This window comes from Nuphar pumila, chromosome 12, assembly GCF_984573655.1.
Source record: "Nuphar pumila chromosome 12, dmNupPumi1.hap1.1, whole genome shotgun sequence".
In the NCBI taxonomy this organism is placed as follows: domain Eukaryota; kingdom Viridiplantae; phylum Streptophyta; class Magnoliopsida; order Nymphaeales; family Nymphaeaceae; genus Nuphar; species Nuphar pumila.
In genome coordinates, this window is record NC_143260.1 from 57,236,210 (window position 1) to 57,263,030 (window position 26,821).

At 40.5% G+C, this 26,821-nt stretch overlaps 1 protein-coding gene across 2 annotated transcripts in view; it reads right to left on the reverse strand.

Annotated features, from left to right (window-relative positions):
- LOC149820927 (uncharacterized) overlaps nucleotides 1-24,098 on the reverse strand; it is a 106,927-nt gene extending 82,829 nt beyond the window's left edge. Inside the window, exons 1-2 of one of the 2 annotated variants that reach the window (XM_089983780.1) lie at nucleotides 23,741-24,098; nucleotides 22,198-22,297 (exon numbers count right to left, since the gene is read on the reverse strand). In XM_089983780.1, coding sequence (XP_089839906.1) covers nucleotides 22,198-22,297; nucleotides 23,741-23,955 — 315 coding nt within the window. In that variant the 5' untranslated portion in view covers nucleotides 23,956-24,098. The remainder of the gene's footprint in view (nucleotides 1-22,197; nucleotides 22,298-23,740) is intronic. The other variant, XM_089983779.1, reaches the window with a different exon arrangement.
- Nucleotides 24,099-26,821: the final 2,723 nt, after the last annotated feature.

A 26,821-nucleotide genomic window follows, 5' to 3' on the forward strand; every position in this document is an offset into this window, starting at 1 on the left:
TTGTGTATATAAAGGGGTAGAACCCCTCTTATATTTTAAGGTTGTTCTCAAGCATTCTTCCAATAAAATCCTTATATTTTTATGTTGTTTCTCATGCCCATAAGTGGCATTGTGTTTATGATTGTATCTTGACCCATAAGTGGTCTCCATTTGTGTATGTTGTTCTTGCTCATAAGACGCACTTGTTTGTGTTGATCCCATTTCATTACACAAGTCTCCACATGCCTATGAGGGTCATATTTGTTCTAAAAGAAATACAATATGCATGTTCAATCAGTATTTAAAATAAAGCACAGATATGACGAATACATGTGTGAAGACCTAGTCTTGTTACAGAAAGCTAGCATAATGTTTTGAAGGAAGCAGGCTCTTCAATTCATTCCATAAGAATTATAAACTTTGAATAAAACAATTTTATTAGCCAGGAAAGAACCACGAGGAACCTTTGCCACTGAAGTACAATGAATCTGTCTACATCATAAAATATCTCAAAAAAAAATCAGATAGTACCATCAATGTAAAGCCCGTTAAAAAAAATCACGTCGGACTCGTGTCAGACACGTGCCAGGCACGTGTCGAGGTTCGGTCCGCCGTGTCGGGCCCGGGTCTGAGTCTGACCCGGACCCGGGTTCTCGAAGCCTTGAGAACCTGCGTCTTTTAAAAGACGCAGGCGCCTCGGGCGAGGGGTAGAAACCCTCGCCCCTTATCTCTCCTCTCCTGTCTCTGTCCCTCCCTGCGGCCACCAACGCCGGCCACCGCCTTCGTCCCGGGTGCTGCAGACGTCAACAATCGTTTTCGTCGGCGACCTTCGACTGTCGGTAACCATCTCCCACGCTCTCCAGAAACCTCCATCGGCTGACGAGCCTGTTTCCCTGACGGCCACCTGCGACATTGCCGCCAACCTCCCGTCTAGCTGTCAGCTGCGCCAGAACCCCGACGCCGGAGTCGTCGGCCTCTCCTCTCCCCCGACTCGCTGTCATCGGTGAGCGCTACCGCCAGGCGACAACGCCACCACCACTGTCGCTGCTCTCCTCCCGTTTGTTTGTTGGCTGCGCCAGAGCCCCCGATGTCAGAGCTGTCGACATCCCTCCACCTTTGTTGTTGTCGGCGACAGCATCAACGACAGTCCCCCTTTCCCGACTGCCTCCTTGCATCTCTCGTGTGCTCACACCAGCGACCCTTGTCAAGTAACCCGAAACACCGGTGACTCCCCTCTGGTAAAACCCCTTCTCCCCTTCTCCTTTTTCTTTCCTATCGTCGGCAGGGAGCTTCGCTCCCTATGTCGGCTCGGCTTTCCAGCAGGAGGCTATGCTCCCCTGCCTCTAGTAGGTTTTCCGGCAGGGGCTTTGCCCCTGCCTCTTTCTGGTTTGTCGGCAGGGGACAAAGCCCCCTGCCTTCTGTTGTTTTTGGCAGAGGATTCTGCCCCCTGCCTCTTGTGGTCTTTTGTCAGGGGGGCTCTGCCCCCCTACCCCCCCCCCCCCCCCCCTTCTTTTGTTTCTCGACAGGGGGCGAGGCACCCCTACCTTCAGTTGTTGTCCCGGCAGGGGGCAGAGGCCCCCCTGCTCTCCTGTTGCTTCTCGACAGGGGGTTCTGTCCCCCTGTCTCCTGCGTTTGGTCGACAGGGGGCAAGGCCCCCCTGTCCTCTTCATGTTTTCGAGCAGGGGGCTTTCCCCCTGCACCTTGCTTGTTCTTCGGCAAGGGGTTTTGCCCCACTGCCTTGTTTTTGTTGTCGGCAGGGGCAGAGCCCCTGCCTGTCTCGTGTTCTGACAGGGGGTGTTCCCCCCCTGTCATGTTGTGGCAGGTGTGGCAGGGAGCCTCTGCTCTCTCCCCTGCCTTTCTCTGTTCTGGCAGACAGGGAGCTCCTGCTCCCTGCCTCTGCTGCGGTTGCGAAGCAGGGCTGAGGCCCCTGCCTCTGGCACCCTTGTATGCAGGATGCAGAGTTCCTGCTTCTGCCTCCAGTAGGCAGGAGGCCTTGTTGCCTATGTCCCTCTTCTGCAGGGAGCTGAGCTCCCTGCCTACTCTCGTGTTTGGGGTCCGGTACCACTGCAGGTCTTACCAGATCCGCTTCTCGCTTATATTACGACATATACTAACGTTCTAAGCTTTCCAGGTTGAACGGTGAATCCAGCTCGAGCTTGCGCTTACCTACGTCGTAGGCGTACGAGGACCCACAACCCCTTAAGGTAGGGGATTCTTGCGTAAAAGGATAATGAATGGATAAATACTAAATAAGAAAAGATAACTAAAAGAGGATGATATATGTATACGTATGTCTTTACATTCAAGGACGCGGTTTCGCGATCCTTGTCCTCTTTACTTTTCTTGCACTTTCCTTTTTGTTGCCACCGCGCTATATGTGCTTAGGCTTTTAATTCATGTCTTTACATTCAAGGACGCGGTTTCGCGATCATTGTCCTTTTTACTTTCGGTAATTTACTTTCTTGTTGCCTCGCGCTTTATGCGCCTTGGCATTTACTTTCTGTCTTGTTTTTTCTGTTGCCCCGCGCTTTATGCGCCATGGCATTTACTTGTATACCTTTTTAATCCAAGATGCAATCCTGGTCCTCATTTATGTTCTCGCACTTTACTTTCTGCATTTACTCTTGTTGCCCCGCGCTTTATGTTCCATGGCCTAACTACTTACTTTTGTTGTTCGTATTCCTGTTGTTGTGCTTGCTTTTGCACTTACTTCTTGTATGTGTTGTTCGTCCTTACTTTGCTGCGTCCTTACTTTGTTGTTGCACTTTGTGCATATGTTTTGCTCATGCATGCATTCTTATATCTGTCGTATTGCTCTTTTACTTGCTTACGGTTATCGTTTTATCGATGTACAACTCCATGCCTCGCGAGTCATCTTTTGCACTTGCTTAGTCAGGATAGGATCCCATACCCCGTGAGTTGCTTACATAGTTGTTTGCTTGTGTGTCTCGATGGTCGAGGTATGATTTCATACCTCGTGTGTGGCTTGTGCGTTTCACGCTTAAGGTGCAACTTTGCACATCGAGTCTTGCTCCTCGATTTGTCATGACACTACCATGTGCACGAGTTTGCCCCTTGTCATTTTGCACTCCCTAAGTGCAGTTTCGAGTATATAGTGTATATCGTTCCACTTGTCTTAAAAGTCATGACACACTTATGCACTTCAGTTCGCCTATCCGATACGACGCAGATAACCTTGCTTAGGAGCTTGTGTAAGAGTAGGGCGAGAATCCTATTGTGGTACTTGCGCCATCGCTAGATTGGCGTTACATCACCTCCGATGAGAGACCTAGTTTCTAGGCTTTCTGGTCAAACCAAGATAGTTGGCACACTTCCTACTTTCACGAGATTATTGTTGTTGGATTTCTTATGAGGAATCCATGCTCCTCCTCTTGTAGTTGTACTCTTAGTCACGTCCGATATGTTTAAACTACGAAGAGCAGGACGAAAGGTCTATAGTGACCTCAAAACGTGTATTGACATGTTAAGCTAAATCCTGTTATGTTGATATTCGCTTAATAGGTAAAATGCTTGCGATTGTCTAAAGGACCCGAGCACGATAAGTTGGAACTTGAATGAGTTCACTGTGAACTTTTGTAAAGCAGATGTGTTGGGAGATTTCCTGCAAGAGATCCTTACCCCTCTCATCGTGGTTGTACTTTTGAACAGGTACATTGCGTACTACGGTGAGTAGGATGAGAGGTGTGTGGTTGCCTCGAATGCGCAATGACGCGTGTAATTCACATAATGATAATTATGCACCTTCACAGGCAAGATGCTCGATTGGGTTGAAAGACCAGAGCATGTAGAATGGGACGACGGTTAAGAAACCCTCTGTCGTGCCTGTTCGGGATGGTTCATCAATAAAGAGGATGGATGGTACAAAACTCCGATGGACAGGCCATTAATGACTATTACAGGCAAAGGTCCGACTTCCCCAGTCATCGGAGGTTAAGGGAAATGGGGCTACCATATTTATCCTAGGTGGTAGTCGTCTGACACTTCTGCAGAAGATGGATGCATCCATAGGCTCAGTTTTGCCTTTGGGGACTTACTCTCTTGACTACAGGTCGTCCCCTTAGGAGCGGACTCAGTCAGTCATTCATTCGGGGTATAATAAAATGCATAACATAATGGACCCCCAAATCGATCTCGATTGTTTCTACGTTTTGCCTTGTGTGTACCCACAATGGCCTACTCATAATGAGAACAAGATATAACTAATGCACATGATTATGAGATATGTGTGTTGTGATGTGACTTGATTGGTTGCTTGCTCAGTAGTTTAGTATGCTACTCGTTGAACTATGTACGCCTGTCGAGGCGTTACTCTAGTTGGTTAAACTGCTTATGCAGTTCTTTGCTTAGTAATAACTAGCTTCTCATACTAGTTAAATGCTTATTCGTTGGCGTGCGTCTCTTATGATTGATGTTATTACATACAGCTTGTAATCTACGAACTGGTGGCAACTAGGACTGATATAGCTGTTTGTTTAGCACTATAGTCCTTACTGCTCTTGTATTTAGCTTTGCTTTACTAGAGTTTTCCTTACTCCATGCACGTTTGGTTAGTTCTGCTAGTTCTGTGAATATCTTGATTATTGTAGCATTTGTACCTTTTTGTCTTTTGCACATCTACTAATCTGTTATGAGACTGACCCATTTCTTGGGCAGGTGGTGGATAGGTTGAGACAACTTACGATGGCATGATGACGTGATGCGTTCAAGGCAAGGCCCTTTCCCTGACGTTACGTTCCTAAGGACACTTTTGGTAAATGTGGTATAAAAGTTTCTTTGAAAGCATTTCTTCTGATTAAAACTCGGGATTACTAAAATTGTTATCAAAACTTCGTTCTTCTTTTCATTTCAATAAAATATATACTTGAATTGTAAATCGGTTTGTAAAGGGGAGTTTGCGATGTGATGCGCCCAAGGTCCAGGGACTTGCTATTTTAAACATGATTTCCGCTGAACTTATGTTTCAAACTCTGATAAATAATCGATTTCAAAGCTTTCAACCTTTTTCATAAAAGGTTTCAAGTCCACGATTTTGGGGCGTTACAACTTTTGGTATCAGAGCGACAGGGAAAGCGGTAATCCTTGATCATCCGGCATATGCATCGCACTGTGAGTATTGTTTCTCTTGAATTATTTTTGCATTTATTTTAATTAAAGAATTTGTTTCTGCTTAGATGTCGTTCAATGAACGGATCAAATCTATAGATGCATTAACCGAAGCAGTTGAACAACTCCAAGCAATGGTCCAGAACTTGGATCATAAGGTTGATGGGTTGAGTTGCCAGATCACCAACCTAGGGCGAATTGTTAACCCTCATGCTCTCTCGAGTCAAATGTGCCTTCGGGACTCCGACGATTGTGTTTTTGTGGAAAGGTGAGTCATTCTGCTGAAGAATGTCACTTTAATCAGGGTCGCGACAAAAAGTCTACCGAAGATAGTGATGATGACAAGCGTCGACTTGCTAAAAGACAGAAATAAGGTAGAGAAAATGAGTCGCAACGACCGTTAAACCCAAAATATGTGAGATGCAATCGTGGACAGCCATGCCCTCGAGACTCTGATGATTGTTTTTATTGTGGCAAAATGAGCCACTTTATCCATGATTGTCGCAAGAAGAAGGTCGATGACCTCTAGCGAAAGGGCAGCACACCCCCAACCTCCTCAGCAACAGCAACAAGAACACATAGAAAACGTTGAATAGATATTTTGATAGTCTTAGTTTAAGACTTTTTGTGTGTTTTGTTACGTATTTTTGTTAAGTAAAAGCTTATCGACGAAATTACGTATGACCTTGGTGTCCCTGGGATCTTTATGATTATGATGCTTATTAGGTGAATGACATGTCACGCCTACAACTGATTAGTTTTTAGGTAGTTGACTTGCTATGTCTACAAATGATTAACTCTTAGGTGGTTGACTTATACGCCTATAAATCATTAGTTTAGACTATTTAGAGGAATGACACCTCAAGACTACAAACGGATAGTTTTTGAAGGATACATCACACCAACATAATTGTGTTGCAGAGGGTTGTATTATGATTGGTTGTGTGAATCTATCATACCTGTATAGCATGATTGACGAGTATCATAGATATTGGACTAAAATGTCTTGATGATATGTGTGTAAGTTTCACGCTAAAAAGGTCAGATGCGATGTGCTTTGAGGTAAGAATTGAGAATGCATATGATAGATGCAATGATTTGAATTATCTTACATGCACATATAACTTGAATCTTGTGAATTTATTGAACTATGTAGGAGTTACATATGTTGATGTTTAGTTGATTCATAATATATTATGTGTGTTCTCATGTGTATAGACTCATGCTTTGATTACGCATGCTTTGAAGTCCTATTTGAGGAATGCGATGTTCCTTGTGGCAATGATACGATGCGTAGTGTAAAATGCTTCTGTATGATGTGATTGATATGCCACGTGATAAGAATTATCAAGAGCATGCGATGAATGTTTAAGTTTAATATATGTTTATGGTTTATGGAACCATGTTGGAAGGACATGCGATTTTGTGTTTTGTTTTGCCTTGTGAAGTGATACGATGCATATTACTGGTATATATACTTGTGCCCATATTGGTGGCTACTGACCCCAAGAGCAATCAATTATTCTGAGCAGTCGATTGTATTAATGCATGTATCACTGTGTGGTATCTGTTGAGGACCTGATCTCCAAAGGATTACTTGTGAGGGTGTGTATGACCAAGATCAGGTGACCCGACTAGAGTGGTAGATCTCTGTGAGGATGTATATTGTCCAAGAGCGGGTAGCCGCAAAAACGGTGAACTCCTGTGAGGAAGTGTATGGTCCAAGATCAGGTATACCATCTAGGGCGGTAATTCCTCGTGAGGTCGTATATTTCTCAGACCAGGTGATCCGACGTGGATCTTGTAAATCAGAAGTGGCTATCGACCTTGAGAGCGGTCATTTGTGTTGATGTGTGTATCACAATGATTTTCAGTGAATATGCCATTTTTTGAGGATTGAGTTCCCAAAGGATTATCTGTAAGGGTGTGTATAGCCAAGATCTGGTAATCCGACTAGAGCGGTAGAATCTCTGTGAGGAAGTACACTGTCTAAGAGCGGGTAACCACAAAGACGGTGAACTCCTGTGAGAAAGTGTATTGTCCAAGACCAGGTATACCATCTAGGGCGGCAATTCCTTGTGAGGTCGTACATTTCCCTGACCAAGTGATCCGGCGCAGAACTTGTGATTTTTTATTATCATGAAAAGTTATGGTGAGTTGTGATGATCTTTTGATGTTAGGGTTATAGCCAATTATGAATCTATAGATTTGTCGTTTTGTTTTAGCATGATTATATATTGGACTCAGATGTGAGAATCAGATCTTTATTGATTTTTTATCGTGATCATGTTTTGGACCTTCTATGGAAGGGCGGGCTTTTCTGAGAAAGTATGACGCCCTAAGTAAGTCGTAATAGGTGGCAGTTGGCCGCGTAAGGCCTTGAGAGATGAGAATAAATCAAGGTTATTTAGGACGAAGAGTTTGTTAGAAATAGTGAGAGCGACAAACGACGTCTTGATGATGATTCAGATACCCCGTTCAAGGAACGTAAACCAGCTAGAGCAATGACTCGTTGTGTCTCTTCATCCATATCAAATCAAGTAAAAGATAACGAATAAACCTTTCTTATAGTCTTCTGCTAAACCCCTTTTTGTGGCTTCGTATAAACTCTTGCGAAAACAAGTTCATTAACGAAATCTCACATACATTTGTTTAATCAAGTTGTTGGCTTTGAACCTTTCTCAGAAACTTATTATGTGTTGTCCTGATCCATTTAGAAGCTTATGTGTTTTGGAGCTCACACGCACGTCCATCCTAATCAATACTATTCCCTTAGATTGCGGTCTCGGCAGATCACCTTCTTATGAAATTTCGCGGACGAAATTCTTTTAAGGGAGGTAGGATGTAAAGACTGTTAAACAAAAAAAACCGCGTCAGACTCGTGTCAGACACGTGTCAGACATGTGTCGATGTTCGGTCCGCCGTGTCAGGTCCGGGTCTGAGTCCGACCCGGACCCGAGCATGACCTGGACCCGGGTTCTCAAATCCTTGAGAACCTGCGTCATTTAAAAGATGCAACCGCCTCGGGCGAGGGGTAGAAACCCTCGCCCTTCTCTCTCCTCTCCCATCTCCGTCCCTCCCTGCGCCCACCGACGTCGGCCACCGCCTTCGTCCCGGGTGCTGCAAACGTCAACGATCGTTGTCGTCGACGACCTTCGACTGTCGGCGACCATCTCCCATGCTCTCCAGAAACCTCCATCGGCTGACGGCCACCTGCGACATTGCCGCCAACCTCCCGTCTAGCTGTCGGTTGCGCCAGAACCCCGACGCCGGAGTCGTCGGCCTCTCCTCTCCCCCGACTCGCTGTCATCGATGAGCGTTGCCGCCAGGCGACAACGCCACCACCACTGTCGCTGCTCTCCTCTCGTTCATTCGTCGGCTGCGCCAGAGCCCCCGATGCCAGAGTTGTCGACGACCCCCACCTTTGTTGTTGTTGGCGACAGCATCAACGACAGTCCCCCTTTCCCGACTGCCTCCTTGCCTCTCTCGTGTTCTCACATCGGCGACCCTTGCTGGGTAACCCGAAACACCGGTGACTCCCCTCTGGTAAAACCCCTTCTCCTTTTTCTTTCCTATCGTCGGCAGGGAGCTTCGCTCCCTGTGTCGGCTCAGCTTTCCGGCAGGGGGCTCTGCTCCTCTGCCTCTAGTAGGTTTTCCGGCAAGGGCTTTGCCCTTGCCTCTTTCTGGTTTGTCGGCAGGGGACAAAGCCCCCTACCTTCTGTTGTTTTTGGCAGGGGATTCTGCACCCTGCCTCCTGTGGTCTTCTGTCAGGGGGCTCTGCCCCTCTACCCCCCATCTTGTTTCCGACAGGGGGCTTCGCCCCCCCTGCTTTGTGTTTCTCGGTAGAGGGAGGGGTCCCCCTGCCTTTGTTTTGCTTCTCGACAAGGGGCTTCGCACCCCCCCCCCTTGCCTTCTTTTGTTTCTCGGCAGGGGGCGAGGCACCCCTGCCTTCAGTTGTTGTCCCGGTAGGGGGCGGAGCCCCCCTACTCTCCTGTTGCTTCTCGGCAGGGGGTTCTACCCCCTGCCTCCTTTGGTTTCCCAGCGGGGGGTGAAATCCCCCTGTCCTCTTCATGTTTTTGAGCAGGGGGCTTGCCCCCTGCACCTTGCTTGTTCTCTGACAAGGGGATTTGCCCTGCCTTGTTTTTGTTGTCGGCACGGGCAGAGCCCCTGCCTGTCTCGTGTTCTGAAAGGGGGTGTTCCCCCCCCCCTTGTCTTGTTGTGGCAGGTGTGGCAGGGAGCCTCTGCTCCCTCCCCTGCCTTTCTCTGTTCTGGCAGACAGGGAGCTCCTGCTCCCTGCCTTTGCTGCGGTTGCCAAGCAGGGCCGAGGCCCCTGCCTCTGGCACCCTTATCTGCAGGATGCAGAGTACCTGCCTCTGCCTCCTGCAGGCAGGAGGCTTTGTTGCCTTTGTCCCTCTTCTGCAGTGAGCTGAGCTCTCTGCCTACTCTCGTGTTCGGGGGTTCGGTACCACTGCAAGTCTTACCAGACCTGCTTCTCGTTTATATTACGAGATATACTAACGTTCTAAGTTTTCCAGGTTGAACGGTGGATCCAGCTCGCCTTCGTGGCTCGAGCTTGCGCTTACCTATGCCGCAGGCGTACGAGGACCTGCAACTCCTTAAGGTAGGGGATTCTTGCGTAAAAGGACAATGAACGGATAAATACTAAATAAGAAAAGATAACTAAAAGAGGATGATATATGTATACGTATAAAATATATATGTATGTCTTTACATTCAAGGACGCAGTTTCGCGATCCTTGTCCTCTTTACTTTTCTTGCACTTTCTTTTCTATTGTCGTCGCGCTATATGTGCTTAGGCTTTTAATTCATGTATTTATATTCAAAGACGCGGATTCACGATCCTTGTCCTTTTTACTTTCGGTACTTTACTTTCTTGTTGCCCTGCGTTTTATGCACCTTGGCATTTACTTTCAGTCTTGTCTTTTTTGTTGCCCCGCGCTTTATACGCCATGGCATTTACTTGTATAGTATGTATACCTTTTTACTCCAGGATGCAATCCTGGTCCTCCTTTACGTTCTCGCATCTTTACTTTCTGCATTTACTCTTGTTGCCCCGCGCGTTATGCGTCATGGCCTTACTACTTACTTCTGTTGTTCGTACCTTACCTTCCTGTTGCTGTTGTGCTTGCTTTTGCACTTACTTCTTGTATGTGTTGTTCGTCCTTACTTTGCTGCGTCCTTACTTTGCTGTTGCACTTCGTGCATATGCTTTGCTCATGCATGCATTCTTATCTCTGTTGTATTGCTCTTTTACTTGCTTACGGTTATCGTTTTATCGAGGTACAACTCCATGCCTCGTGAGTCATCTTTTGCACTTGCTTAGTCAGGATAGGATCCCATACCCCGTGAGTTGCTTACATAGTTGTCTGCTTGTGTGTCTCGATGGTTGAGGTATGATTTCATACCTCGTGTGTGGCTTGTGCGTTTCACGCTTAAGGTGCAGCTTTGCACATCGAGTCTTGCTCCTCGATTTGTCACGACACTACCATGTGCACGGGTTTGCCCCTTGTCATTTTGCACTCCCTAAGTGCAGTTTCGAGTGTATAGTGTATATTGTTCCACTTGTCTTAAAAGCCACGACACACACTTATGCACTTCAGTTCGCCTATCTGATACGACTCAGATAACCTTGCTTAGGAGCCTGTGCACGAGTAGGGCGAGAATCCTATTGAGGTACTTGCGCCATCGCTAGATTGGCGTTACATCACCTCTGATGAGAGACCTAGTTTCTAGGCTTTCTGGTCAAACCAAGATAGTTGGCGCACTTCCTACTTTCACGAGATTATTGTTGTTGGATTTCTTATGAGGAATCCATGCTCCTCCTCTTGTAGTTGTACTCTTAGTCACGTACGATATGTTTAAACTACGAAGAGCAGGACGAAAGGTCTATAGTGACCTCAAAACGTGTATTGACAAATTAAGCTAAATCCTGTTATGTTGATATTCGCCTAATAGGCAAAATGCTTGCGATTGTCTAAAGGACCTGAGCACGATAAGTTGAAACTTGAATGAGTTCACTGTGGACTTCTGTAACGCAGATGTATTGGGAGATTTCCTGTAAGAGATCCTTACCCCTCTCATCGTGGTTGTACTTTTGAACAGGTACATTGCGTACTGTGGTGAGTGGGATGAGAGGTGTGTGGTTGCCTCGAATGCGCAATGGCGCGTTTAATTCACATAAAGATAATTATGCACCTTCACAGGCAAGATGCTCGATTGGGTTGAAAGACCAAAGCATGTAGAATGGGACGGCGGTTAAGAAACCCCCCGTCGTGCCTGTTCGGGATGGTTCATCAAGAGAGAGGATGGATGGTACAAAACTCCGATGGACAGGCCATTAATGGCTATTATGGGCAAAGGTCTGGCTTCCCTAGTCATCACAGGTTAGGAGAAATTGGGCTACCATATTTATCCTGGGTGGTAGTTGTCTGGCGCTTCTGCAGAAGATGGATGCATCCATAGGCCCAGTTTTGCCTTTGGGAACTTACTCGCTTGACTATTGGTCGTCCCCTTAGGAGCGGACTCAGTCAGTCATTCGGGGTATAATAAAATACATAGGATAATGGACCCCCGAATCAATCTCGACTGTTTCTACATTTTGCCTTGTGCGTACCCGTGCGTACTGTTAGAAAGTGACTTTGAATACTTAAGGTTCAATAATGAACTCATACACATGCATATGAAGTGCGAATATACGCACTCAAGGGAACAACACAAGCACATCATGTGCTAATACATAAACCCATAAAAGGGGTAAATATGACTTAAAGTCATAAGTTGAATATTATTGAAGAAAAAGGAAGAAGAGGGTAAAAACCCTATACAATGGAGCATAAGCTCCTCCAAGGAGTAAAGAATACAAAGGGGCAAGCCCTTATTTATAAGCACAAAAGGGACCACCTTGGGGGCTCCCAAATGAGACGTTGGAGAGCCCCCAACGGTCACATTTGTGACCGTTGAGGGCTCCCAACGTCTCTATTGGGAGGCCCCCAATGTGGTACGAATACGAAAATTAAAAAATAAAAAACAGAAAATTAAAGGAAATATTACAATGCATATTCTAATTGGAATATGCGTAAAATGACAAATTACAAGAATACCCTTGAGGGTATTTTAGGAAGATAAAATATATATATTTATATATATATAGAGAGAGATACGTATACATATATATATGTATATTTAAGGATTATATTTCAACATATATGTGTATGAGTACACATATTTTAACACCCCCCCTCAATCTTTGCGGGGAAACGAAAAGATTGAAAAAAAAAAAAGGGAAGACTCCAAGAGGCTTCGACAATGATGCAATTGAAACTTGAAAATGCCTTCCTCCAATTGTCTTTTAATGGTGAACACATTTCTCGAACCATCCAGGGTACTTCTCTTTGTCCTATCTCCAAGATCCTGTGGAATAACAACAAAGAACAAGTAAAAAATATCTTTGCACTTTACTCAAATGGAACATTCTTAACAAGGTGCAAAATTTATGCATAATAGGATAATTACTTTAGTATGAAAAGAAAATTTAGAAAACCAAAGATTCAAAAAACAAATATCATGTCAAAGAGTGAGCGGAAACGAATTGGAAGAATGCATAATGCATTCATAAGGTCCAACATTGGATAAACACAACCCCATAATGGAGAATAACAAAATGGTCCACTAAGGGACACCACAATAAGCCTACGAAGAGGCATAAGCTACATATGCTTTATTAAATGAGGGCCTAAAAGGCTATAATGAGCATATGCATTTACTATCATAAAATGAATTAACACTTAAAGAAATCATTAATGAACATGCTCCAAACATACTTTAGTCAAAATGAACACAAGAGTTCAAAAGGTTTTTAAAAGAACACGGATACAAATGTCCAAAGGCATGACGAATATGATCTTCAATAAGAAGGGCTTTATAAAGGTATATTTAACACGCATAATAGAGTTTTTCACATCTTCAGGGAGAAGATCTATGTCAAACAAATGTTATAAATAAGAAGCATGATTTGACTAAGAATATTAAAACATTCACCCTAGATTCAAAAATGAATATCATTTGAGACAAAAGACTCATTTTGAGTATCAAAAAGTCGCCAAAAAACTATAAGCACTTAATATATAGATTAAATGCTACAATATCAATTTGATTTAAAAACATATCATGGATATGATTTACTTAAAAACACAAGTTATGAATGAAATTTTTGCAATTTTCAATAGTAGTTCATCCACTACAAGCAACTACCTCAGTAGTCCTCCAAAACCCATAAATCAAGTGTATAAGCTACTAGATCAAGAATATAAATATAATGTCATTAAAGGCCAAATAACACACACAAAGGTGTGCAAAAGAACCTCTTGTCTACATGTAATAATACTTGAAATGAGTGTATCAACGATAAGAACAAGAGAATACACGCCAACATGGACCAAAAGCATCTCTTGTCTACGTAAAAATGCACTCAAGACCAAATATGTTCAGCTATTAGAACAAGAGTATCAAGCCAACCATGGGCTAAAAACACAATACATCTCTTGTCTACATAAAATGACACTTGAATTGAGTGAAAGAAGCCAACCATGGGCATACATCTCAGCGACTAGAACAAGGACACAAATGCCAACATGGACTAAAGATCACACACCATGGTGTGAATCAACGTGCCTTGTCTACATACGATAACACTCAAGACAAGTGTGTTTAGCTACTAGACCAAGATAAACAAAGTCAACAAAGGGCTACCAACACACAAAGGTGTAATAAAATTCTTATCTACATATGATAACACTTAGATAAGTGTAATAACCACGTTTTTTTTAAAACTTATGTGATTTGGGCCTGGGATCCAAGTCGCGGATCCGGGACCCATAAAGGGGTCTTTATATATATATTTATCTCGTAAAACATATATGTACTTACATAAGTGAAAAAATTTTAATTAGGCGAATTATTCAAGAGATAACTACGTATATAATGTATATATGGGCTTGGGATCCACATTTCGGATCCAATACCCATATAGGATCCATATGGATGTAGGTAAAATACCCTATATATTCATATACAAGATTAAATATATATAAAAATATATATTATATAAGTAATTTTAGGGGATCCACAATTGGATCCATGTGGATCCAATCTGTAGATCCATACCAAATGGGAGGCAAGGGTCCAAAGTTACGGTCGGGTTTGGATTCCGAGCCGCAGGTCGCAGACCCGGACCCGACCCTCTCGATTAAAAGGGGGGAAGATTGGGTTTTATTAAGGCAACCCGATAAGAGTTGCCCGATATTTTTAGCAGGCGTTAGGGTTCTGAGAGAACCCTAACCCCGATCACGATCAGGAAAGGGGCAGGGGGGGGTTACGCAGGGCGTAACCGATCTTCCCCCCATCTCGGCATGGAGGGGGGGTGACTTGGCCAATAAAAGGGAGTGGAGAGGGGCCCCTCTTCACTCGTCTCTCCCTCGTCCCTCTCTCTTTCTGTCTGTGTGCGTGCGCCGGAGGGTAGAAGGTTGCCGGCGAGCTACAACAACCCACACCCACCATCGCCGACCTCCAGCGAGCTCCCTGTCACGGCAGCAACAAGGAGCAACCCCAACCAGCCCTACCCACGCGACTGCAGCCTTCAATCGCCGGAAAGATCGCCGGAAAAACTTAAAAAGGTACGGGTTTTTCTTTTGGGTTAAGTTAGGAAAACGAACATGGATTCGATTTCCATGAAGTATTTTAGAGTGGAAGCATGTGGGTGAGTAAATCCAAGCATTTATTCTAGGATCCATGGATGAAATCCATGTGTATTCATTTTTTTTATGCTATTGCGGAATAATACTCGTGTAGTGGTGTTTTTACATTAAAACAGAAGGTTGGATCCATAAAAATAAAAATAAAAATAAATTGACTTTCTTATGTATGTGCAGGCTAGTAGTTCTGATCCTTATGAAAAACCCATATTAGGGATTATTAATGCTTGTAAATCTGGAAATAAAGCCAAAAACATGGGCGAACGTAAGTTATGAACTTTATAAACCTGAGTATGTTTGAGTTATGCAAGCATACCTGTTGTTCTGCAAATTTTTGGGATTTTGGTATGCTGTCAGCAATAATAGAAAAAAAAAAACAGAGTTAATAAATTTTTATGAATAGGGCCCAGGTATTAAGTCGGCTGGGCTGTGTACTAGACCCAGCCAACTGGGTCGGCTGGGTGGGTCTGGCGGTGTGCTAGACCCAGTTGTGGCTGAGGCAGTTGTTCAAAATTTTAAGATACATGTGGTGTTTCCTAAATTTCCAGATTTCATTAACTGGGTGTATTTCAAAGCATGTAATTAAATTGATTTCGAACTTCTGGTTATGGCTATATATACTGACGGGGATTTTTTTTTTTTTTTTGGGGGGGGGGGGGGTTAATAAAGTTTACTCCAAATTTATTATATCAATCTGAATCAGTTATTTGAACCTGATTTGTTAGAACGAATCGAGATTTCATCCATTTTAAACTCTGATATGTCTTGGTTAACTAAATAATGTATTGAAATTTTGATTTTTAGTTTAGAAACTGTTAAAGCTTATTCATTTTAGACATTTAATTAAACCTGAAGCTAATAGGGGCTGAGCCTGGTGGTTGTGGAGCCTCAGCCGAGTGCATTAGGCTGGGCATTTTCGGCCTTAGCCCCAGCTGATTACATGTCGGCTGGACAATGATTTTTGGGCTCGGTGTGTCTTCATTTTGGGTTGGGTGCAGTTAACATATTGCTTTTGTTGTAATGGGTATGGCAGGCTGCACTGTTACGGAGGAAATTGTCTAATAGGAATAGTCCTTGCGTTGGATCGAATCTGAAACAAAAGACCCACTTAGCATGCAAATTCCAGAATTTGCTTTCTTGTATTAAACCAGCCATCTACAGGCTAAAGAATGGATTATTTTCAGATGCATTTACTTGACATAATATGTTGAATTAAATTAATATCACAAGGCTGCATCTTATGCATGTGTGTACATTGCATCGTGGTTCACTTGGTTATTTGAGAAGATTCACGAATAGAGACATTTAATTGGCATGATTATGTGATCACATGCATATGAAGCTTGTCTAGTTCATAACTCAAAAGTTTGCATACACAAATATGCATCGCGAAACATGGGAAGTAAATGCTTGTTCTAAATTATTGTTGTAAGAGAGTGTACTTGTGCATAGACCCATATGGAATTTAGATGCTTTTGCAGGGTCAAAATGGCATGGTTGTTCGTATGTTTTAATTTGATCGATTCATGAATGAACTCTTGCATTTGACATGAGTATGTGCATGTCATGAAAACATGCATATAACGTGGGTGTGTGAATTTATGCTTATGCTATGAAATTTTTGCTTCATACACAACTTGCATACATGAATGCGCAATGAAAAGCATGTGAAAAGAATGCATAAATGGCATACTCTTTATGATTTTTGCTTATGAATGTAGTAATGATCAAATTGGATCATTAGGGGCTGGGTGAGCCTTGAGAACCAGTTGTTCTCTGTTTTAGTTATTTTGATGCATTGCAACAAATCAAATGTGATATTATTGTTTTACCGCACTGTTCTATGTTGTCACGGGTTGTGGACCCGTGAAAAGCTTAGCATGCTGATGTGCAAGCTTATATTATTAATTATGTATGTAAATTTGCAAATGTAAGAGAGATAAATTAATAACCAGATAAAAGAGAATAAAGAACAGTGTAATTCACTTTCTCCTTGATGTCCCTGCTTTGGCGTGAGAATCTTGGATGTTGCGGTTTGGGAAAAACCGTGAGGATACAAAAAACTTCGTGTGTGTTGTTGCCCCTGAACCCGATATTGAGGTTCTTCTCCTGGCCACGGTTTTAGGGAGAGTCTGCCACTATTCCCGAGGGTGGTGTGTTTTGACACAGCTGTTGTTGTTTGGTATACCAAGAAAGTGGCGCCAGTGGATGCTGTTTTCCCTGGTGTCCCCGACTTTGGATGATGTTTTCCAAGGTTCCGATGGATGGTGTTGTTTCCTTATATCGGTCGAGGGCTAAGTTTGGAACCCGGTAATAAAATACAAATTGTGTGTGAAGTTACCCCGGGAACCCTACTTGACCTCGGGGATTGTACCCGTTTGGTGTATCCGCGGGCAATGATAAGTTAAAAAGAGTAACTTAAGGATTGTGTGCATTTAATAGGTCATGCATATAGAAAGAGGGGATCTTAAATGAAAGATAATAAGGGTTCATGCATCGCACATAAATCCTGCATATTCTTGCTATGCATTAGTTCATGTATGTTTACCTATTCACTTGGTTGTTTATGTTGATCATTGCATGATGTTGATCTCTTTTGCATTTAATTGCCCTATTGATTAAATTGTGATCAATGTTACTTATTTCGTGTTTCCTCATGCTTAATGTTTAGTTTAATTATGTATGAATGGTTAATTGTCTTATGAATTGATTATAACCGTATTCCTCAAAATATTATATGAATCTTATTTATGTTCTTTTTCTTATTTGATTCATTAGGGAAACCTGTACGTAGAATTCTTCGGATTTCTGACCCTCTTCTTTTATTGGTTTTTCCTAGATACAGGTGATCAGTGAAACTGACTCGCTCTGAGGAGACACGAGGGTCACATTTGCTTCAGATTGCTTCACTTACGGGCAGAGTGGCTATATTGTTATTTTCTTTTAGTTCTTATTTTCTGCAAGTTGTTATTTCACTTTTAACATTGAATATGAGACTCTTATTGATTAATGAATAAAAGAGTTCAGTTGGTTGGTTATGAATGATAAATGTAAGTTTGTTTGTGGTGTGTAGTTATCCAACTGAAATTGGAACTGTAAGGACCCCAGGTCTCTAGGAAGTTTTCCGCAACTCTTAGAAAAAAAAAATATTTCTGCATTTTCAAAGAGGATGAGTTGGGGTCGTTACAATAAGAGTTATAAAAGGAGAAAACTTTTGAGGCAATAAAACTTGTAATAACAAACATATAAATAAAACCTTGAATCAATAAAACAATATTCTTCAAAAAGAATACCCACAATAACAATATTTTGGAATAAACGTGTGAATATACACACACCAAGAATACTTGTGCACAAAACACAAATGTGCAAATGCACTCATAAGATTCATAAACAATAAAAGGTTGGGTAATAATCCCCAAAACCTTGATTTTAATATACCTTAAAACATTTAAAGTTTCAAACATCATATATCCATCACATTTATATATAAATAAGAGCATCCATAAAATCAATGGCTAAAAACAAACGAGTGACACACTCATAATTAGAGATCATATACCAAATCATTCTAGAATCCTAAGGTGCCCATAACTCACCTCAATCACCATCTATAATATGACAAGTGGACAATCTAAAATGACATAACACAAGGTGCCCATAACTCACCTCAACAACCATCTCTAATATAATAATAAGGCCATAAAAAAGGATTGATGCATCATATAACATGTGATGGATAGAAGATAAAATGCCATAAAAGGCAATGAACTCTTAGGGAAAACATTTTCCAAATATGTGATTTTACAAAGAGGGTTGATTCAAAGGTCCAACATAATTAATCACAACAATATGCCATATAACAATAATGTTGCATATATACGAAATTATGTTCAATCATGATCATTATATAAAAAAAAACTTTAATAAACACAACATGAAATATTTAAGCTATGTCATGTGTGAGAAAGAAATAATCCAAGAAACAAATCAAGCCTTTATAATTTGCAATTATACGTATACCAAGATGTAAAATGGCAATAATCTTAAATGTGCAAATTTAGGACATGTACCAAGATATTGCGGAATGATAAAAGAAACAATCTTACAAGTCCATTAAAAAACAAACACAAGCCCTAAAGAAATAAAAACATCTCTTTATTGAAAAGATAGTACCATGTGAAAATGTGTATGAATAGACAATATGCATACAAGCATAAATACTTTATAAAAGAAGTGCACGAAAGCACTCTCACAACACTTGAACAAAATACGCAAAAAGCGTATCAATAATAAACATGCAATAATGCATGTATTTCATAAAATGAAAGCAAATGCTTGATAAATGCAATTTAAGACAAAGAGTACCATATTATGGCCAATGTAGGTATCCTTAGAGATACAATCAAGAGGTTTTGAAACCTTATATGAAAAATACAAACAAATACGTTTATAAAGTTGCATCATTAGAAGAAAAATAAAAAATAAATGAAATCTTTTATACCAAAGGATGCAATAGATACACTATGCATTCTATATAGTGTGGGAAATTCTTTTAAAAGATCTTTTACAATGGTTCGAACAACCTATTTATCACAAACAATTTTTCAAAAATCCTTTAAATAAACCAAAAACATTGAAACATCTTTAGGAGTTCTCATAAATAGTTATCATTAACAAGAACTACTTAGGATTCATAACAAAGATTTAGATGTGAGGGATTCTTATACAAGAATTATATCAAGATTTTCAAAAAGAATGCACTAAAATCCATAAACAAGAGAGAAACTTAAAACAAATTAGACTTTATATTAGAGAAAAGAGTTTTTAAACAAAAATCATTAATCAAGAAATCATATATAATTTTTAAAAGTTAATTTATAGGTCAATCATGAAATACTTATGTAAACATCATAAATCCCACATAATTGAAGACAATTTTAAAAAACATAAATTACTATTTATATGTGATGAGTAATCGATAAACATCTAAACAAGAATTATATATTTAAATAGCAAACAAGTTTACTAAATTTAAAAGGAGATATTTTAAAAATTTTGAACATGCGAAATGTGAAAAGAAGTGATTCAACTATTATAAACACTACATATACAAAAAATAGTTTCATAATGCATAATATGTTAAGAAAAGAGATACATACCGAAAGCTTCTAAAAAAAGAGAGGAACAATGAATACTTCACCATTTCTTGAGCACCACGCTTTCCGTTGCACCAAGAGACAATCTCATCGTGACCTTGCTCTGATACCATGTTAGAAAGTGGCTTTGAATACTTTAGGTTCAATAATGAACCCATACACATGCATATGAAGTGCGAATATACGCACTCAAGGGAACAACACAAGCACATCATGTGCTAATACATAAACCCATAAAAGGGGTAAATATGACTTAAAGTCATAAGTTGAATATTATTGAAGAAAAAGGAAGAAGAGGGTAAAAACCCTATACAATGGAGCATAAGCTCCTCCAAGGAGTAAAGAATACAAAGGGGCAAGCCCTTATTTATAAGCACAAAAGGGACCACCTTGGGGGCTCCAAATGAGACGTTGGAGAGCCCCCAACGGTCACATTTGTGACCGTTGGGGGCTCCCAACGTCTCTATTGGGAGGCCCCCAATGTGGTACGAATACGAAAATTAAAAAATAAAAAACAGAAAATTAAATGAAATATTACAATGTATATTCCAATTGGAATATGCGTAAAATAACAAATTACAAGAATACCCTTGAGGGTATTTTAGGAAGATAAAATATATATATTTATATATATAAATAGAGATACATATACATATATATATGTATACGTATCTTTATATATATATATATATATAAATATATATATATGTACATCTAAGGATTATATTTCAACATATGTGTATGAGTACACATATTTTAACACGTACCCACAATGGCCTGGTCATAATGAGAACAAGATATAACTAATGCACATGATTATGAGATATGTGTGTTGTGATGTGACTTGATTGCTTGTTTGCTCAGTAGTTTAGTATGCTACTCGTTGAGCTATGCACGCCTATCGAAGCGTAACTCTATTTGGTTAAACTGCTTACGTAGTTCTTTGCTTAGTAATAACTAGCTTCTCATACTAGTTAAATGTTTATTCGTTGGCGTACGTCTCTTATGATTGATGTGATTGCATACAGCTCATAATCTACGAATTAGTGGCAACTAGGACTGATGTAACTACTTGTCTTATAAGCTACTCACATATTGTGATATAACCGCTGCCGTATGATTGTTTATCATGTGTAGCTTATGAATTACTTGTAATGCAATAACTCCTGCATCACAATTAATGTAGCTACTTGCCGATGGACTAAGTCATCCAATGGTACTTGTATCTATTGCAAGCATTGTTATGAATGCTTGTCTTATTCAGTTGGATTGTTGCTTGTTTAACACTATGGTCCTTACTGCTTACTCCACGCACGTTTGGTTAGTTCTGCTAGTCTTGCTTTTTCCTGCTTGATCTAGCGAATATCTTGTTTATTGTAGCATTTGTACCTTCTTGTCTTTTGCACCTCTACTAATCTGTTGTGAGACCGACCCATTTCATGGACAGGTGGTGGACAGGTTGAGACAGCTTGCGATGGCACGATGACGTGATGCGTTCAAGGCAAGGCCCTTTCCCTGACGTTACGCTCCTGAGGACACTTTTGGTAAATGTGGTATAAAAGTTTCTTTGAAAGCATCTCTTCTGATTAAAACTCTGGATTACTAAAACTGTTATCAAAACTTCGTTCTTCTTTTCATTTCAATAAAATATATACTTGAATTGCAAATCGGTTTATAAAGGGGAGTTTGCGTTGTGATGCGGCCAAGGTCTAGGGACTTGCTATTTTAAACATGATTTCCGCTGAACTTCTTTTTCAAACTCTGATAAATAATCGATTTCAAAGCTTTCAACCTTTTTCATAAAAGGTTTCAAGTCCACGATTTTGGGGCGTTACAATCAAAATTAGTACTAGATACATCATGACATAAAATACATCAAGGGAATTGTCTAAAACTCTGGATAGACAAAATACAACAAAATCTAGCGTGATACACTGTTTCTGGCTTCAAAACCATGACATTTTAGAGATGTTATTAGAAATAACGAAGATGGATCACCTCATGGACATAGACAAATAAGAAAAATGTTGGTATTGCTAGCATATGCCTAATATGGTACATAGAAATTTAACTTACTGATTAATTGAAAACATGTGCCATTTTAACTGAAACAAGATAAGCAGGTGCTTACAGAGAAATAATTCTACAATCAAGCATCTAAGCACCTTTACAGATGATATCATTGACATCCAACGGGGAAAGGATTCACGATCAGAATAAAAGTCATAGGCTACTGAACAAGGAACGTGAACTTCCACCATAGCCCTGCATAAATGTTGATCCAGTTATAGGTATCCTTCAAAGGAAATTTCCAGTCAACTATAACCAGCTGTTTTATTTCTTAGATTTTACAAATAAAAGGTCACAGATAAGTTCCTTGTATTCATAGTATCATAATTTACTGAAAAGTTCATGGAGACAAATATATATATATATCATGCAACAACAAATGGAAATGGATAAAGATGCATATGACAAATGAATGTGCAAGGATTCACTCTTGGATCCGTGACAATTTGGAACCATTGTTACAAGCTATTGTAAGTACAAGGTCTAAGAGAAAGAAATTAATACACAGAATTAGCGTAAATGAGATTAACTGTGATGGTTGGATGTAAACCTGTTTTAGTCTAGCAGGCAGGTCTCAGGTATCCTCCAGCTTCACTATAAAGAATGAATAAAAACTACCACACCTTATTATTTTTTGTCAAGAAACCAAATGAAAACTCTAATATGTACAAAGTTCCAACTCCTAACATTTTTTTTAATTATAACCCGAAGAAACCGCACCCAACATGAACACCTGGTCGTACTGGCTCAGCCTGCCATACCTACGGTCTTCATGATGGCGGAGTAAAACTTCAAAGCTTAAAAAGGGAAAAAGGGAAATGAAAACAAAGAGAGACATGAACATCATCCATGATCCAATAGTGCTTCCTCACTTCCCTCCTTTCTTTTATTGTTTAAATTTCTCCTTTATCATGTATTCCTTCTTATTTTAAACAAAAGGAAATTAAATGGAAATAGAAGCGAGCAACTAAATTTTGGGGCCGAAAACTTTTGATTAATTGGTTCGTAACTATTTTCCTAAAGGTCATACTTTGGGCTCCAAAATCCTAAAGTAATTAATTTTCTAATACTTTCTGGACATAATGGCCAAAAAAAGTTCTAGAAAATGAACATAGAAGTTCTTACATCTTATCAAAACCAACGAGCTTGATTAAATCTACAAAATGTGTCTGTCCAATCCTAACAACCGAGAGGCAGTTCAACACCGCCAATTTCTGGCATGACCCAAAACCACAATCCTTCTCGATCAGATAAACCCATATTACATGTAATCCATTTATAGAAAAAAAAACTAACATTAAACTCAAGTCCCACATTTATTGGAAAATAAGATGCCATCAATTACATTCAGAACTTAAAGTTTCAACACACTACGTGACACATTTTTAGTGCACCTCTACAATGGTATACAATTATCTTCGATTGCTGACGAACGGATCGGTTTCCCTAGTGCTGTTCCTTGAAGATTGAAGTATGCCAACATAACCAGACTAAGAAAATAAACCCCAAAACCTACAAATTGATCACGAAACACACTGGCCCTCATGAAACTCTCACACGACAAGATGGAAAATTTAAAAACTAAAAGGAAAAAAAAGAAATGGGTAGGCAAGAAAACCAAAAAATGAGCGTGGGTACCTGCAATCCTGCCATTCCATGACAGTTTTACGCCTGAAACCCGTGAGAATGCATCTCCTGTCAATTCTTACTGGATTCCTCAGAAATCCATCATACAAGGACGACTTCTTAGGGCTTCCACCTGCAAGGAACGGCTTCACCAACAACCCATTTCTCGATTTCACTGCTCGAGCACGAGAAGTGGGGCTCGTGAAGAAGGCAGAAGAAGCAGACATCGGCAGAGAGAGGGGTATGAGTAGGGAGTGCGTGGAAACTCCGAGTTATACCAAAAAATAAAGGAAAGCGGATGAATACAGAGGAGAAAAGACAAAAGACGTTGGGTGTGTACCCTTAGAAATCGGATTGCGTTTGGGAAGGCGGTTTGTGGATGGAATTGGCGTCACCCGGTGGCCCAAGTTGGCTACTTAGCTTTTGGCAGTCTACCACTCAACCAGGCGATAAACGGTAGGTTGGTAACTTCCAAAATAAATGTCCGCCAAATTAACTTCGGTTATCACCAACCGTGTTAAATCGAAAATAAAAATTTTCAATATCTTGACATCTGTCACTCTTTCTCTCCCCTGGCGAACGAGCCGAGCTTATATTTCAAGCCTGTCACATGGGTAGGGGTGCCGGTTCTGGTACCGGCGGATACGAGAGTACGACACCGCAATTTTAAAACTATAGTGATATATAAATATATATATATGGATTGATTGAAAATTCAAACGCATATATATTAAATAAAATATACAGAATATGGGTTTCGGCGTAAATTACAACCTAATTCAAATCCATATGTTATATTTTATTAAGTAGATTTGGGTTGAGTTATAATCTAAACCCAATCCATATTGTTTTTACATGAAAAAAAAGTTTCTTTTTCTTAATCAATAAGAAAAGAGGGTCGGTGGTGCGCAAGTACAACCCTTTGTCTGCCCCAACTCTCTCTCTCTCTCTGATGAACAGATTCAAGAAGATGGAGAAGACGGACTCACTATGGGAAGTCACCAGGTTCAAAGCAGCTGAAGGTAGTTAGTTGGTATCATGTTATATTAGAGTCCATATACAGTTGTCAATTACCAAGTAGATTCTTAGGCTATGTGAGATGGCCTCATTTCTTGTATGAGCTACAAATAAGCTGTGAAAATTAATTGGGAACGTCCTCTCTGTTTTGGATGACCTATTCTTTCTTTCTTTCTTTTTGTTTGGAGGATGGTGGTCCTCGAAATCATCTTTCTCGTCCTTCTCCTCTCAATTCCATCATGAATATTACAAGATCCCAATCCAGAAACCAATTTTTTCTTTCTCTCAAGCAAATACCAACTTTGAATCTATCAAATTGGTGTTTGAGACCGGGTTCGAACCGAGGACCTCTAGTGTCTGAGACTAGCGTAAGAAGCCATGCAAAGTGGGTTAATTCGGCCAAGCTGCTGCTCTTATTCTTCTCTTGTCCTTGTCAAGAAAACTGATGGTTCATGGCAGATGTGCATTGATTATAGGGCATTAAATCAAACAATTAAATATAAGTTTTTGACCCCATTAATAGATGACTTATTGGACAAACTGGATGGTTCTTCTTATTTTTCTAAGTTGGATTTAAGATCCGGTTACCATCAGATCTAGATGCATGAAAAGTGGTCTTACTAATGCCTCGTCTACCTTTCAATCTCTCGTGAATGATATTTTCAAGCCGTTCTTACGAAAAAATTTGCTTTTTTTTTTCAAGGATATATTGGTTTGCAGCAAAGATTTTCAACAACATTTGCAACATTTAGATTCAGTACTCCAAGTCCTCTCCTACAATCAATTTTATTCCAAGTATTCTAAATGCAAGTTTGCAGTCCAACAAGTTGATTATTTGGTGCATAATTTTTGCTCAAGGGGTCTATATGGATCAAACAAAAGATCAATTCGGTGTTATCCTGGCCTATGCCTACCTCAGTGAAAGGATTACAATGTTTCTTGGGCCTTACAAGCTATTACTGATAATTTATTTATCGTTTGGGCCTAGTTGCAGCCCCATTAACTAGGCTCCTTAAGCATGATCAGAACTTTATATGGGATCGTAGTGCATAAGATACTCTTAATACTTTGAAGAGGGCCATGACTTTTACCTCTTTATTGGCTCTTCCCGACTTTAATAAAACATTTGTTGTTGAATATGATGCTAGTGGCATTGGCATGGGAGCCGCCTTAATGCAGAAGGGCAGACCAATAGCCTACCTTAGTAAGGCTTTTTCAAGTAGACAAGCAACTTATTCTACTTATGAAAATGAGATGGAAGCCATTATTTTGCAGCGACTAAATGGAGATCATATCTACTGGGTCGAAAGTTTATCATTAAGATCAACCATCAAGGGTTGCGTTACTTGTTACAATGAAAGATTCATACTCCTGCTCAACATATGTGGCTCATCGAGTTAATGGGATTTGACTTCCAGTTTGAGTACATAGCAGGACATCACAATCAAGCAGATGATGCTTTATCAAGGATGCTTGAGTTTACCACTTTACATGCATTGAGCCTGTTAGAATCAGCTTGGTTTTCAAAAATGCAAAATGTATATCAGTTTGATTCTCATTTTCTTACACTCATTCTGCAATGACAGTAAGGGTTATTAAATTCAGAGCTTTATGTGTACAAGGGTGGCATTCTTTATTACAAGGGACAGATTCTTTTATATTCAAGTTCACCTTTCAGCTCCAAGGTCCTACATAATTCCCATGACTCTCCAATTGCTGAACATTCAGGCTTTCATAAAACTTTGCCTCTTGTCGGATTCCTACAACGATTACCTATACAGGACAAGAATTGGACATAAATCGCTCTGGAATTCATCGATTCCCTACCACTGTCCTACCCCAAATCCTCTATTCTTCTTGTTGACAGAATTTCTAAATATGGTCATTTTATGTGACTAAAACACCCGTATTCTGCAACGATTGTGGCTAGTGAATTCCTTTCTCATGTTGTCAAATTACATGGTTTTCCAAGATCTATTGTCTCAGACCGTGATATTGTTTTTACAAGCCACTTTTGGCAAGAGTTGTTTAATTTAATGGGTACCCGATTGAATATGATCCCAACATATCATCCTC